The 13,516-nt window shown below is 47.3% G+C and overlaps 1 protein-coding gene across 3 annotated transcripts in view; it reads left to right on the top strand.

The window, feature by feature from the left end:
- Positions 1–4,813, top strand: part of LRP2BP (LRP2 binding protein) — a 489,520-nt gene extending 484,707 nt beyond the window's left edge. For all 3 annotated transcript variants that reach the window (XM_086963334.1, XM_086963335.1, XM_086963336.1), the window contains exon 9: positions 4,347–4,813. In XM_086963334.1, coding sequence (XP_086819460.1) covers positions 4,347–4,412 — 66 coding nt within the window. In that variant the 3' untranslated portion in view covers positions 4,413–4,813. The remainder of the gene's footprint in view (positions 1–4,346) is intronic.
- The last annotated feature ends 8,703 nt before the right edge of the window (positions 4,814–13,516 follow it).

Genomic DNA, 13,516 nt, shown 5'->3' with positions numbered 1-13,516 from the left:
GGCTGCTGATGCGGTGGATCTGTCAGCTCATGGTTAGGCACACAGTGTTTGTGCTAGGCGTTCAGCTTGGCTTCGCCTTACTGGGCTAAAGCCTGAGGCCCAGAGGAAAATGGTAAATTTACGGTTTAATGGTTCGACTCTGTTTGGATCTCACGCTGACGACGTGATGGCTAAAATTAAAGTGGAGTTGGACACTCTTAAGGCCGTAGGTCTTGAAAAGAAGAAAGAATTTAAACGTCGGGGCAATTTTCGTCCCTTTGATAAGAGATCTTTCCAGCAGAGGAACCAACAGACTAATTTGTCTTCACAAAACCAAGGCCAGAATCAACAGAGGTCACAATTCCAACAGCGACGACCTGGACGAGGCAGAGGCAACGGAAATAGGCAGCAGTCATCTGCTACCAAGCAGCCTGTGCCTCTCCGGTTGGAGGAAGTATTGTGTGTTGTCTGGACGAGTGGAAACAGATCACAAAGGACAGATGGGTACTGGGTATCATTCAAAGCGGGTACCTTTTGAGATTCAAGAAGCCACCCCCGGTCATGCGTCCTCTAACGAGGTTACAGTGGAATATAAAGCGTTTACAACAGGAAGCAAACATCCTTCTGAAGAAGAAGGCCATAGAACCGGTACCATCTCAGCAGAGATGTCAAGGCCTGTACTCTCGATTTTTTCTCGTAAAGAAAAAAGGTCCAGCTACGGAGTTCAGACCCATTCTGGATTTGAGACGGTTGAACAAATTCATTCGAAAGGAGAGGTTTCGAATGCTGGCTCTTCATCAGATCTTCCCTCAGTTGCACCAGGGGGATTGGATGTGCTCCATCGATCTGAAAGATGCTTATTTTCATATTCCGGTATCCAGAAAACATCACAAGTTTCTCAGGTTTCAAGTAGCTGCTCATCATTATCAGTACGCAGTGCTCCCTTTCGGCCTGAGATCAGCTCCCAGAACATTTTCAAAATGTATGGCGGTAGTTGCGGCTTGTCTTCGAAAGAGACGGATTTTCATGTATCCGTACTTAGACGACTGGCTTCTGAAGAGTTCATCCCCATCGATACTGGAAGAACATCTATCGATATGTCTCCAACTCATGTGCAAGTTGGGTCTTCAAGTCAATTACAAGAAGTCCATAATGAACCTCACCCAGAAGATCCACTACCTGGGTGCTCAACTGGACACGGAAGAAGAAAGCGTGTGTCCTTCGGAGGAGAGGTGGTCATCCATCAAGGCGAAGTGTTTTCTTCTCCTTCAGTGTGCACGTCCGACAGTTCGGCAAGTGTCCTCTCTCCTGGGGTTCGTGCATCTTCATCGTGCCAAACGCACGTCTGCATATGCGTCCTCTACAGCAGTGTCTGGAAGATCGGTGGAAACAGAGGACGGGATGCTGGGAGGATCGAATCCATCTCCAACAGTCTGCAAGAGATTCCATCAGGTGGTGGATGAAGAAGGCACACTTGATGAAGGGAGTTCCTTTTCATCAACGCAGACTCTGATCACAGATGCCTCTCTCCAAGGTTGGGGGGCGCATATGGGCCCTCTGCAGGTACAAGGGCTATGGTCAGACTTCGAGAAAGGATATCACATCAATCTACTCGAACTCAAAGCGGTCCATCTTGCTCTCAAGTCCCTGGCTCCATCTCTACAGACTCGGTCCCTCCTGGTGCAAACAGACAATACAACTACAATGTATTACTTAAACAAGCAGGGGGGTACCAGATCCAGGACTCTGTCCATAGAAGCCCAGACCATCTGGCATTGGTTACTTGCATGAGACCTGTCCATAACAGAGATTCACCTACAAGGGAGTCTCAACTCGCAGGCGGACGGCCTCAGCAGAGACTTCGTCGAAGCGCACAACTTGGTTCTCAACGAAGACGTCGCGCAAGGCATTTTCCAGGCTTGGGGAACACCAGACATCGATCTGTTCGCAGACGCGGCAAACGCAAAATGCCCCGTCTTCGCGTCCAGATTCTACCAGAAAGGGTCTCAAGGGAATGCCCTTTTGATAGACTGGTATCAAAACTTGCTGTACGCCTTTCCACCGACACCGTTGATACCAGCAGTGATCAATCGGTTGTACAAGACCGACTCCAGAATGATTCTGATTTGCCCAGAATGGCCATGCCAGTGGTAGTTCCCAGATCTCCTCCAGTTGTCAATAATGCCACACAGGAGATTGCCGTGTCGCCCGGATCTTCTGTCCAAACAGGAGGGGCGAGTGTTTCATCCCAATCTGCCCTCCATGCGCTTGGCAGCACGGCTCCTGAAGTCATCCAGTACGGGCACTTACAGCTGAATCCTGAGTGTATGAACATCCTTAAGGAGGCAAAGCGACCTTCTACAAGACAATCCTATGGATTTAAGTGGAAACGCTTTTACCTTTGGTGTCAGAGTAAGGGTCTTGACCCTATTCACGGTCAAGAACAGGTGATCTTGTCTTATTTACTTTACCTTGCTGAATCTGGTTTGCAGTTTAGTTCCATCAAAGTCCATCTTGCTGCAATAACTACTTATAGAAAATCGCCAAAACAGATATCTTTCTTTCGGATGCCTGTGGTGAAGGATTTTCTGGAAGGGTTAAGGAAGGTGTATCCTCCAGTCAGGTCCCCTTCTCCACCTTGGGAGCTTAATGTGGTGTTGACTAAGTTAATGGGTCCCCCCTTTGAGCCCATACATAAAGCGTCTTTAAACACTTATCTTGGAAAGTAGTGTTTCTGGTGGCCGTCACTTCTGCTTGTAGGGTGAGCGAAATCCAGGCTCTGTGTTGCAATGAACCGTACACTATTTTTCATGGAAACAGAGTGGTACTCAGAACTCATCCTGCTTTCCTGCCTAAAGTGGTGTCGGATTTTCATATTAATCAAACCATAACATTACCTACTTTCTTCCCAAACCCTTCGAGTCCGGCTGAACGGGCTCTACATTCATTAGATCTGAAAAGGGTTTTGAAGTTTTACTTAGATAAAACAAAGTCTTTGAGGCACACGGACCGTCTCTTTGTGAACTACGGTCCTACAAATACTGGTTTGGCAGCGTCCAAGAGATCCATTTCTAGATGGATAGTGTCATGTATCCTACTGGCTTATCAGCTAGCCCACAAGTCTTTATCAGGTAGACCTAGGGCGCATTCTACGAGGGGAAAAGCTTCTACCACAGCTCTCCTTAGGAATGTGGCTATGTCAGAGATATGTAAAGCAGCTACTTGGCGTTCAGTGCATACGTTTACACGCCATTACTGTCTAGATTCTGATGCCCAGTTTGATGCACAAGTGGGACAAGCATCCCTCAGAAATTTGTTTGCTAAGTCTAGCTAAATACTATGGTTTGAAAGTGTAGCTATGCATTTATCTGTTCGCCCGCTTCTGGTGGGTATGAGCTTGATACTCTATTCAGTGCTTATGACTATTAATGAGTATCCCCTGGAAGGATTAGTTACTTACCTGTAATCCTAGTTCTCTTCCAGGGGTATACTCATTAAAGTCATAAGCACCCTCCCGACTTCTCGGGCGAACAGTAGCATTGAGGTTTTTTCCTTTTCAAGTTATATTATGAAGTTTTTAAGTGCAGATTCATGCTAAAGTTTACTGTACCGTACAAAAGAACTGACCTGTCACCTGTGGTGCATGATGGGAACAGAGTTCTCCTGGAGGCCTTAAAGGCAAAGTGTGCAGATTCTCTGGGGCCTTAAAGGCAGGGTGCCAGTCTGATTTTCTGTACACAGACATTTCTTCATATGCAGCCTTGTAGGCTAATAACTGTTTACAGCAGGTTCTTTGATGAAATTAAAGGGTTTTTCATGGTAATGAAATGCATTGTAGCCTCATGCCGGTTTATTGCATTTATATATAGCATATTTTCATGCTTTAGAACGTGTGTAAGGTTTGACTTTATTAGCCTATGTATATATGTTAGGCTGCATATTATGGTTATTATACATGTATATGTGTATAATTAGTTAGTACTATGTACTTTTGGTTATATTTACACATATATATGTATATTGTTTATGTGTTCCGGGTTCCCGCTCATGAGCGGAAATAATTCAGTGCTTATGACTTTAATGAGTATACCCATGGAAGAGAACTAGGATTACAGATAAGTAACTAATCCTTCACTGCCGTCCTTTGCTACAGTTCAATGAAAACAAACAGGATACGATTACAAAACACTCTTAATATGCAAATATTTTAATATGCTAAGTTAGTCAATTTGAAATTGAATATTTGTTTTGAGAAGGCGTGCCTTGCCAGTTAATGACACCCATCATATGTACCCACAGTGTGTATTATGATACCTTTTTGACCCGTCTCTTTCTTTAAGACCTAACCTCACTGTGTTTGTTTTAAGGCCTATCACCTGGATGCAGATGTAGCCGCTGATCTTCACTATGAAGTAATCTATGGAACAATTTAGGACGTACGAACCGCATCGAGTATCCGTCTTGTGTAGTGAACATTCCGTAATGACGGTCACTTTGGCATGCTTTGGTGATGTTACTAGTCACGTTTTCAATGTTAATCATGTCTTCATAAACCATGGAATTTGGCATTTACATCAAAATGTTTTGCTGCTATTCTCCAGGCTCTTTTATTTCGGATTGTCTTTGGTGATGCTAGTTAGTTCAACGAGTCTTAACCAGATCTCTAACAAACATCATGTAGTGCTTTACGCATGAGAACCCTCTCAGGTATAACAGGACAACGTGGGTTAACTACTGTGCCTATTTATTTGCAATACATATGTGGATTTTGTTTTGTAAACATGCCTGTGTATCTCAAAATATTCCTTTGAGAAAATAAAAATAAAATAATTCCCACTTTGTCTCAATCATTCTTTAATGAAAATGCTGCTTTGACTTTTAAAGCGCTGCAGGTACATGTTCAGACACCATTATAAAACCATCACTACATAGAATAGAAGGCCTTTTAAACACCAGAATTCACGAGTGCCGTATCAGCAGTAATAAAGCATAGGAGAGGCAAGAGAGGGCCTTGTGGCATCCTTCGCTGCAAATACTGGAGTGAAACGTATTTCATTTTAAATATATGCCCACGAGTGAAATAACTCGCAGAGTAACCCTACAAATTACCGAATGTAAACTTGTAACTTTCTTAGTGCGTGGTGTATGAAATGTAAAAATAGCAGAACACACTAGGACCCAATCAGTGACGATATTGGTAAAACGCAATGCCAAAATGATTGACGAACAAAATATCTGTAGGTTGATATGTGCATGATGTAATGACCTAGAGTCAAGCACTCTAGTGTTTAGCATGTTACCACACTGAACACCCACCCACCACAGACGTCACCGGTCAGGTGACGCTGATCTAATAAAAGTGACCGAGCGCACGTGCTCGTGGCCAGTTGCACCCAGTAACCATCGTGTCCTGTGTGTCCTCATTTGACCATGCGGGCCCAGCGCCCCCACAACTTAACAATGGCGACGAGGGGAAGCTGTGCCCATGCGTGCCACAGCTAAAAGAAAATCGATAGGGGGAGAGAGCTGCCCATCCAGAAGGCACCCCTTGCGTGAACGGCGCGACGTGCCGAGAGGCCTGCAGGGCGTGAGTCCAACCCCGGGCCTGTATGCTGATGAGGTGGTGACCGGGAGTCTACCCCGCACCTCATGAGCCCGCCGTGAGCCGCCCTCTGCCTGGGGTGCAAAGTGAGCCGATCGGAGCCCACCCGCATCGGCCGCAGCCGGGCCGCAAGTGAACTGCCCCCACTAATGTGACCAACGCGGAGCCCACCCGCGTGGAAGAAGAGGTCCGAAGGTGAGAGGCTGCAAGTGCAGAGCGGACCGACTGAAGCCCACCCGCGCCGGCCACAAGAGAGAGAATGACCCCACTGTGACAAATGAGCCGAGCGGATCCCACCCGCATCGGCGGCAACCGGGCCGCAACTGACTGCCCTCCGCAAGTGAGGAGAATCACGCAGAGCCCACCCGCATCAAAGGTACACAGGGCCCGCAGTCACGCTACACAGTGCCCGGCGACAGCTCCTGCACACCCCCTCACCCCGCGCAGCGTGTAAACTGTAAGAGGCTGCTGCAGCGGGCATGAGGGAAGAAAAGAAAGCGTGTGGCCCGAGGCGGATCGGCGCAATCACCCCTGACCAGCCAGCGGAGAGAAAAGCATATGGCTGGCCACTGAGCCTAACGTGGAGGAGGACGCCGGTGAGGGAATGGCGTCTGCACTGACTCCCCGCCAAAGTCAGCTATGCCCCCCCACACGGCACGCTCCGACACAGCCTGGCTACAACGCTGCACCGCAGGGAGAGTAGCGAGTGCCCCACATCTCCTCCATCCGCAAGGCCCCTGCGACAGCATTGACCCTCCCCCGCTCTGTGCAGTGCGTATGTTGAAAGGCTGCTGCGGGTGGGGAGAGTGAAAAGGAGAGTGAGCGAGGGCCCAGCAAAGCTGTGGGACCGTAGGAGGCACCAGCAAAACCCCCCATGCAGCCCGTGAAAGGAAAGGCCTGCTGGAGGGGCGGAGGACTCATTCAGACCAAGCGCGGCAAGCACGCTGAAGCAGCGAGTGCAACCCCCCCTCCCCTACAACATGTAATGGAGCCAGCCCTCCTTCCCTCCAAAAGGAACAGTCAGCACCCAGCGCTGCCCAGAAGCAGTGGAATATAGAGTTAACTCACCGCGGCATGCAGAGTGGTCAGAGAGCATCGAGCTGGTGCAGGGAAAGACGACCCAGGACAGTCCCTGTGGGTCTGCAGCTCGTAAGGGGATCGAGGTAGAAAGATGAACGCAGCAACTATCGCGGTTTGACTGCCCCGCCCCACCCCCCCATCTGCTCAAACGAGGCTGGTGTGGAAGAAAACAGAGACAGAGTCAAGAAACTGATCGAAGTTTCACGTACAAGACAAGCATTTACAATGCAATGGTTTCGCCTTTGGAAAAGTAAGAGCTATTGGCATTGTAAATGACAACATTTGTATTTATGTGTTGGTTTTGAAAACAGATAAATAAATGGCATTGTCATTTACATTGCCATTAGCTTAATCTCTCGCAAATATGAGACCTATTGAACCCTACGGACGAGCTCAGCAGACAGCAATTACTACCACACACACACCCAGGGCCCAACACACACACACACCCAGAGTCCCCCCCCCCACACACACACACCCAGAGCCATATATATATATATGTACAAGTAATTATCCAAATATCAGCTGGCTCTTCAGTTACAAAGTTTCTGTGAGCTCAGATGACTTACTCATTGAACTGTGGCATAGAGTCCAAGAGCTGCTAGTCTGTCCATACTATCTACTGTCCATTTACCACTCCATCAAATGAACAGCTTCCAAACCTTAACCCAGAACCGTAACCTCATGTTCCCCTACTAGCAGTGCCAAAAAAACTAAAGCCCCGGTCACAACAGTTACCAGTGGACCAAACATGGTCATTGTCTTAACTTTCCTCATGTCAACAACCACATGAGAAATATGAGAAACATTTGAATACTTGCTAGCTGTTGTATCCTTTCTGGCTATTTCTGGATAAAAATCTAATTTACTCAAACTGTTCGGAGGGTGTTTGCTTTAAAAACAGATCTCTAAACACATTTCAGCTGAATCATTAAGCTGAGTGTTACCCGAGCAGAATCTGCAAGGCTGAAATAGACAATTTAGCAAGCTAGAAGCCTTACAAGAATGAGTGGCCGGCTGGGTATAAACAAGCACAGGCAACACACAGATTTAGAGTGCGACGGCCTGTTGCATGACCTTGCTGGATATTTTAAAACTGCAGAGTTCTGAAATTAGCAGTAAGAAGGTTGTCAAACTGTACCCTAAAAAACTGAGGTTTTTAAATATCTTGGAGGTGCCGGTGTTATCCCATGTGCAAAGAACAGAGAGACAAGTTGGCCTGTTTTAAATCATTTATATCTTCCTGTCATGCAACAGCAAAAGCAAAACACTGCCACAAAAGCCCACAGTGGAAATCACAATATTAACAACATGAGTTATATAGCGGGAAGAGCAGTAATCTGATGAGAGGCGGCGTCCAAGATGTTCTGATAGCGAGTGCACGGTCATCGGACAGAAGTAAGGGCTAGATGTAGGTAAAAAAGATTTACCGATTTTAAATTACCGAATTTTACCGATTCGGTAATGAAAAATCGGTAAATCTATGGGGCCGACATGTAGGTATTCCAGATGTGCTGGAATACCGAATCGGATGATTTCGGTATTTACCGATTCGGTAAATACCGAAGCGGTAAAGCCCATTCATTCCTATGGGCTTTGAAGCCCATAGGAATAAATGGGCATTACCGATTCGGTATTTACCGAATCGGTAAATACCGAATTTCACAAGGGTGCAGGGGGTGTCACTTTGACACCCTCTGGCACCCCCAAAACAGGCTCGGTGCCATGTGGCAGGCATACATGCCCTAAGGGCAGGTCTGCCTGTCACATGGCATAGGTGTACATGCACACATGTGCATGCACACCGGAATCGGTATTTTACCATCAAATTGGATTTGATGGTAAAATAACGATTCGGTAAGGCTTCAGGGACTCTGAAGAGTCCCACCTACATATGGGTGGCTCAGATTCGGTAAATTTACCGATTTTTTATTTTACCGAATCGGTAAATTACCGAATCAGTAATTTTACAGATTCGGTAAAATAAAGCCCCCTACATGCCAATCACCTATTTACCGATCGGTAACGGCCGAAAATACCGATTTTCGTCCGTTACCGACCGACCTACATCGGGCCCTAAATGTTCTCAGTTGTTAACTTCTCGAAAAGTAAATGGAAAACTTACATAATTTTGCTAGTCTTAAAATTGTATTAAAGGTATTCATACATCTTTAGCAGCCAATGGTATGCAGATGGAAAGATAGCACACACATTTAATGTTGAGAAATTTTGCATTTAGCGCAGCCAGTTTTGTAGCAAATTAAGTAAACCACTCACACTGGACATGCAGGCAATTTATTTACTTTCATGTTGTTAATGTTTTCATTTCTTTTAAAAAAACGCGTGTAGACGTATTTCTTACATTTGAATTCTCTAACCATATCTACCTATATAAGATGGTATATTATTGTCACAACATCCATACATGTCATTTCCAATGTGTTTATTGGTTGCACTCAAGTGAACAGGCTCAGCTCCAGAGCCTTCCTTATGGAGCTTGTCAATGTTTGAACAACGGCTAACGATTTATCACAGTACAGAAAATCAGTTGCAGACCAGTTAAATCTTTATCGTGTCACACTGAGGATGCGGTCGGAGAGCGCTCCGAATGATTTTTTCATCCGGGCTGCATTGTCTGGCTTCCATTGCACGCGATTGGCTGTTTTACAGGCCCTGCATTGTCACGCACTCTTAGTGTGGATGCGAGGGCTGCCAGGCGCCGAGAAGCTGACCCAACTGCGAGGCGCTTGGCACTGAAAGACCCGGCTGACGCGTGGAAGGCGGTTAGAGGGGAAAGAATGGCTGGGCAAGTTACAAAACAAATCTAACGTTGACGATGTGTCTACAGCTTGTATAATGATGTGCTTGATATGCTGATGGTAATTAAGTGCATGTACAGCGGTAGGGGGGACGGCGCACGGACAGCGGGAGGGGGTACAGCACACGGACAGCGGGAGGGGGGACGGTAAAAGCACGGACAGCGGGAGGAGGGACGGTAAAAGCACGGAGAGCGGGAGGGAGGGGGGCGGCGGGAACGGCCAGCACTCACCTGGACCTGGACTTCCTCTGACGGCGGTCGGCCGCGGAATGGCCAAAACAAACCTGGACGCCAAAAAAAAAATAAACCCCGCCCACGGCCGCGATGACGATGCAGAGGGAAGAAATCGCGGGAACGCCCACGAATCTGGTCCGGCTATGACGGACAGATCTCTGTTCCTAGCCAATGGAAACAGAGGCGGGGACCAAAGCACTCTACTCTTCTCATGAGGTTTTCCCAGCAGCTGCGCAGTGCGCAGCTCGCCAGGCAAAACCTAAAAAACAGCAATGAACTGTCGCAAGTTAACCCTGCACTGCCATCTAGTGGCCAAAGTGCATCACTGCGCCCGCTACAGGGAAGACTGTAGCTTCAACGTTACATACCACCCAAATGATGAGACAATAGGCTGGGAGGACCGTATGCCTGGCAGAAAGTGATGCAGCACATGACTGAACGGCAAAGAGCACCAGTGGAGAGGAAAAAAAAAAAGGCAACACTGGACGCTAAGTCAGGGTCTGCCAAGCAAGAAAGTGACAGTACAACAACGCTAACTACAGTAGCACCAAGTCATCACACAGACCTTGAGGATAATAGGGGACGGCGCAAGGAACACACCAGGAGACAGCGCAGGAACACGCCAGAAGCGCGAGGAACGCGCATGGAGTGCAGGAACTCCACAAAGGACGATCAAGAGAACGCGCAGCAAGTGCGCCCTAGAAAAGCAAATAAAGAGCGCAGCCATCAGTGCGTGAAAAGGAAAGACCAGAAAAGGTCGAAGGAGCGGTGATGCAACCCATCAGAAGCACACACTCCAGAAGCACTTAAACCACGCTGGATGAGAGTGCAGCGATGCCTGGTGGCCACAGGCAATCGCTGCAGCAGTATGGCGAAGGTAGGAGCACCACCACACGAACCGATGGTGGTTCCGAAACTCAGCAACAAGAAGTGCGAAGCCGCATGACACAAATGCGCAGCAGTGCAGACAGCACTAGCCCAAAGCAGCAAGTCACAAGGAACACACGAAGAGCGCACCCAGATGCGCACCAAAGCAATCCAACTGTGATGAAAGTAAATGGTTGCTCAGACAACCCGCAGCACTGAAGACTCAACACAAGAGCAACCTGACCACTCAGCCTGGTCACAAAGCATGAAGCCGACCAGCCAGATGGTCGCATCAAGAAGCCGACCAGACAGATGGTTGCACCAAGAAGCCTACCTGCCAGAGATCGGCAGAAGGGACAAGCACAAGGTCCAAGAAGTTCAGCCAAGGCGCAGTCCGTGGACATGGATCAACGAACTTCAACTCCACAATTAACGGAGGCGAGAAAAGAGGAAGTGGAAGGTTGTGACGCTAACCCTGGGAGTTGAGTGACAAGAAGACAGTGTCCTAGGACTAGGACAAGGCCAGGAAGACACGTGCAGAGTGCGCGTGCTGCACGGGGAAGACTGGCCAGAAAAGAAGAAAGAGATCGGACCAGGTTACGTCGTGAAAAGGAGGAAGAAAGATCAGAGTGGAACACCGACACTGAGAAAAGAAGGAAAAAAATATCAGAGTGGCACACCGCCACTGAGAAAAGAAGGTAGGAGAAATCATAGTAGCACGCTGCCACTGCAAGAAGAAGCCGCCACTGAGAAAAGAAGAAAGGAGAAATCAGATTGGCCACCGCCACTGAGAAAAGAAGGAAGGAGAAATCAGAGTGGCACGCTGCCACTGCAAGAAGAAGCCGCCACTGCGAAAAAGAAGGTGACAGACACTGGAACATCTGAGTGCAGAGGAGGACGAGGCCTGGCAAGAACACCGGCATCACAGATCAAAGATGTCTACCTACGAGCCATCCATCCACATGGCGATCGCAGAGAGAGCAAGCTAGACTGTTGGCGACATCTACCTCTGGGGTTGAGCGGAAGATCAGATGGCGAGAGTGCTCAGGCATCCGGAAGCTAAGGAACTGACCCCCTCACACCAGTCCGTTATAACCCAAAAAGCAGAGGTCTCAAGGGACTCTGGTGGCAGCAAGTCCCGCACGGGAGACAGATCTACAGCTGCGCGTCTGCAGGACCCATGGGGATGAAAGCCTCACGAGCAAGGAAAAGAGTCGACAACTCAACCTTCAGGTGGAACTAGGACACAACGGTGAGGCTCGTGGAGCGCCCCGCTCACGGCCCGAAGGCTATGGTGGAGCATCACGACCGAAAACCCCAGTCCAGTGGAAACCTAGCAAAGAGGTCCTCCCGGACATCTTGTGAGAGAAGAACACCGGCGAGAGGGGCATCCTAGTGAGGAGGATGTTTGAACCTACTCTCTTCACCTATTAAGAGACACATTGAAGTCTGCCCGGAAACATCACGAAACCAGAATGGAGAAAAGAAACCAGAAGACAAACAACACCCATATCATCCATCTTTCTCTCCAACTACTCATCGTCACCAATTGAGCGAAGCAAAGGCAAGGCTGAGAACAACGTCCAGGCGGAGCAGACAGAAGACCGAACCTGCCGAACAAATGCAAGCCGTGCCACAGAGAACTGTTGGTCCTGGATGCAGGAACCACACTGCTTGCGGCCTGCAAGCAGCCCCAAAGAGACTCGTTTGAAATCATGAGTCCAATGTTATATTTTGGTACTTTTCTTTCCCACAGGGTTTTGGACTTTTCCCCGTTGATTTGTTTTTTCACCAAGTTTGGGAGGGATGTAATGACCTAGAGTCAAAGTCAGCACTCTAGTGTTCAGCATGTAACCACACTGAACACCCACCCACCACAGACGTCACCGGTCAGGTGACGCTGATCTAATAAAAGTGGCGGAGCGCACATGCTCGTGGCCAGTTGCACCCAGTAATCATTGTGTCCTGTGTGTCCTCATTTGACCATGCGGGCCTAGCGCCCCCACGACTTAACACATTTCAGGCTTCAGTAAAACTACAGAATACCTGCTACAAAAAGATTTCTTTACATGCACTATGTTTTGGACTTGTTTCTTCGCAGATGGTCACTGCTGTTAGCTAAATGTCTTATGAAGAAAGGTTTCTGGCTTGAGCATTGCAGTTTCTTGTACTGGCCACTGGGGTTGCTTGCGACTGGCTAGCCTGCTCTACTATTTCAAGTTAAAACAAGCATTGGCGTAGCCAATAGGTCTTGCCTTTGGGACCTTATAAGTGTTTTGTTATCCAGCACAGAATCCTTGGTGCAACAACATTAACCGTTGCATGGCCAAACACTTATAAGGTCCCAAAGGTGAAAACTATTGGCTATGCCAATGCTTGTTTCTTCAAGTGATTACAGCTTAATTAAACATCAATAGAAGCTTCTTAGACCAGAAGACTTTCAGGTTCTGAAAAGACGCTGATGTGGCTTTACTGTTACATACACATGCTTATGCTTCGATTATTTTTTTGTTCCTGTTCAGTGTGCCAGAACTATTTGAAGTCAAAGTTCATTGTTCAATAAATCTAAATAGAAAACGGATTATTAGCATACTAAGTCAACTGCCATGAAGTACCAAAACATTGCAACTTTATTACTGCATTTAATTTATCGATGAAAAGAAAGCAAGCAATATTTTCTTAAAATTAACTTTGGCTTGCAGCCCAATTACTCTAGCAAAATTGTACAATGGCATCATAAACTGGATTTGTTTAGGATGGGTGTGTGGAAGGAAATTCTACTGCATTTGTGTTTATGTGGCTAAACTTGGGATTGTTTGCATACCGCCACGTTAAAAATAATACATTTTACTTTTTTTCAGCAAAAAAATAGCTAATGTAAAAATACTTTAAAAGAAGTCAGATATTTTTCTATAGATGTACCAAATACAGACTAC

This window comes from Lissotriton vulgaris, chromosome 3_1 (genome assembly GCF_964263255.1).
Source record: "Lissotriton vulgaris chromosome 3_1, aLisVul1.2, whole genome shotgun sequence".
Classification (NCBI taxonomy): domain Eukaryota; kingdom Metazoa; phylum Chordata; class Amphibia; order Caudata; family Salamandridae; genus Lissotriton; species Lissotriton vulgaris.
The sequence above is the reverse complement of the archived record's forward strand: the minus strand, read 5'-3'. Positions and strand labels throughout refer to the sequence as shown.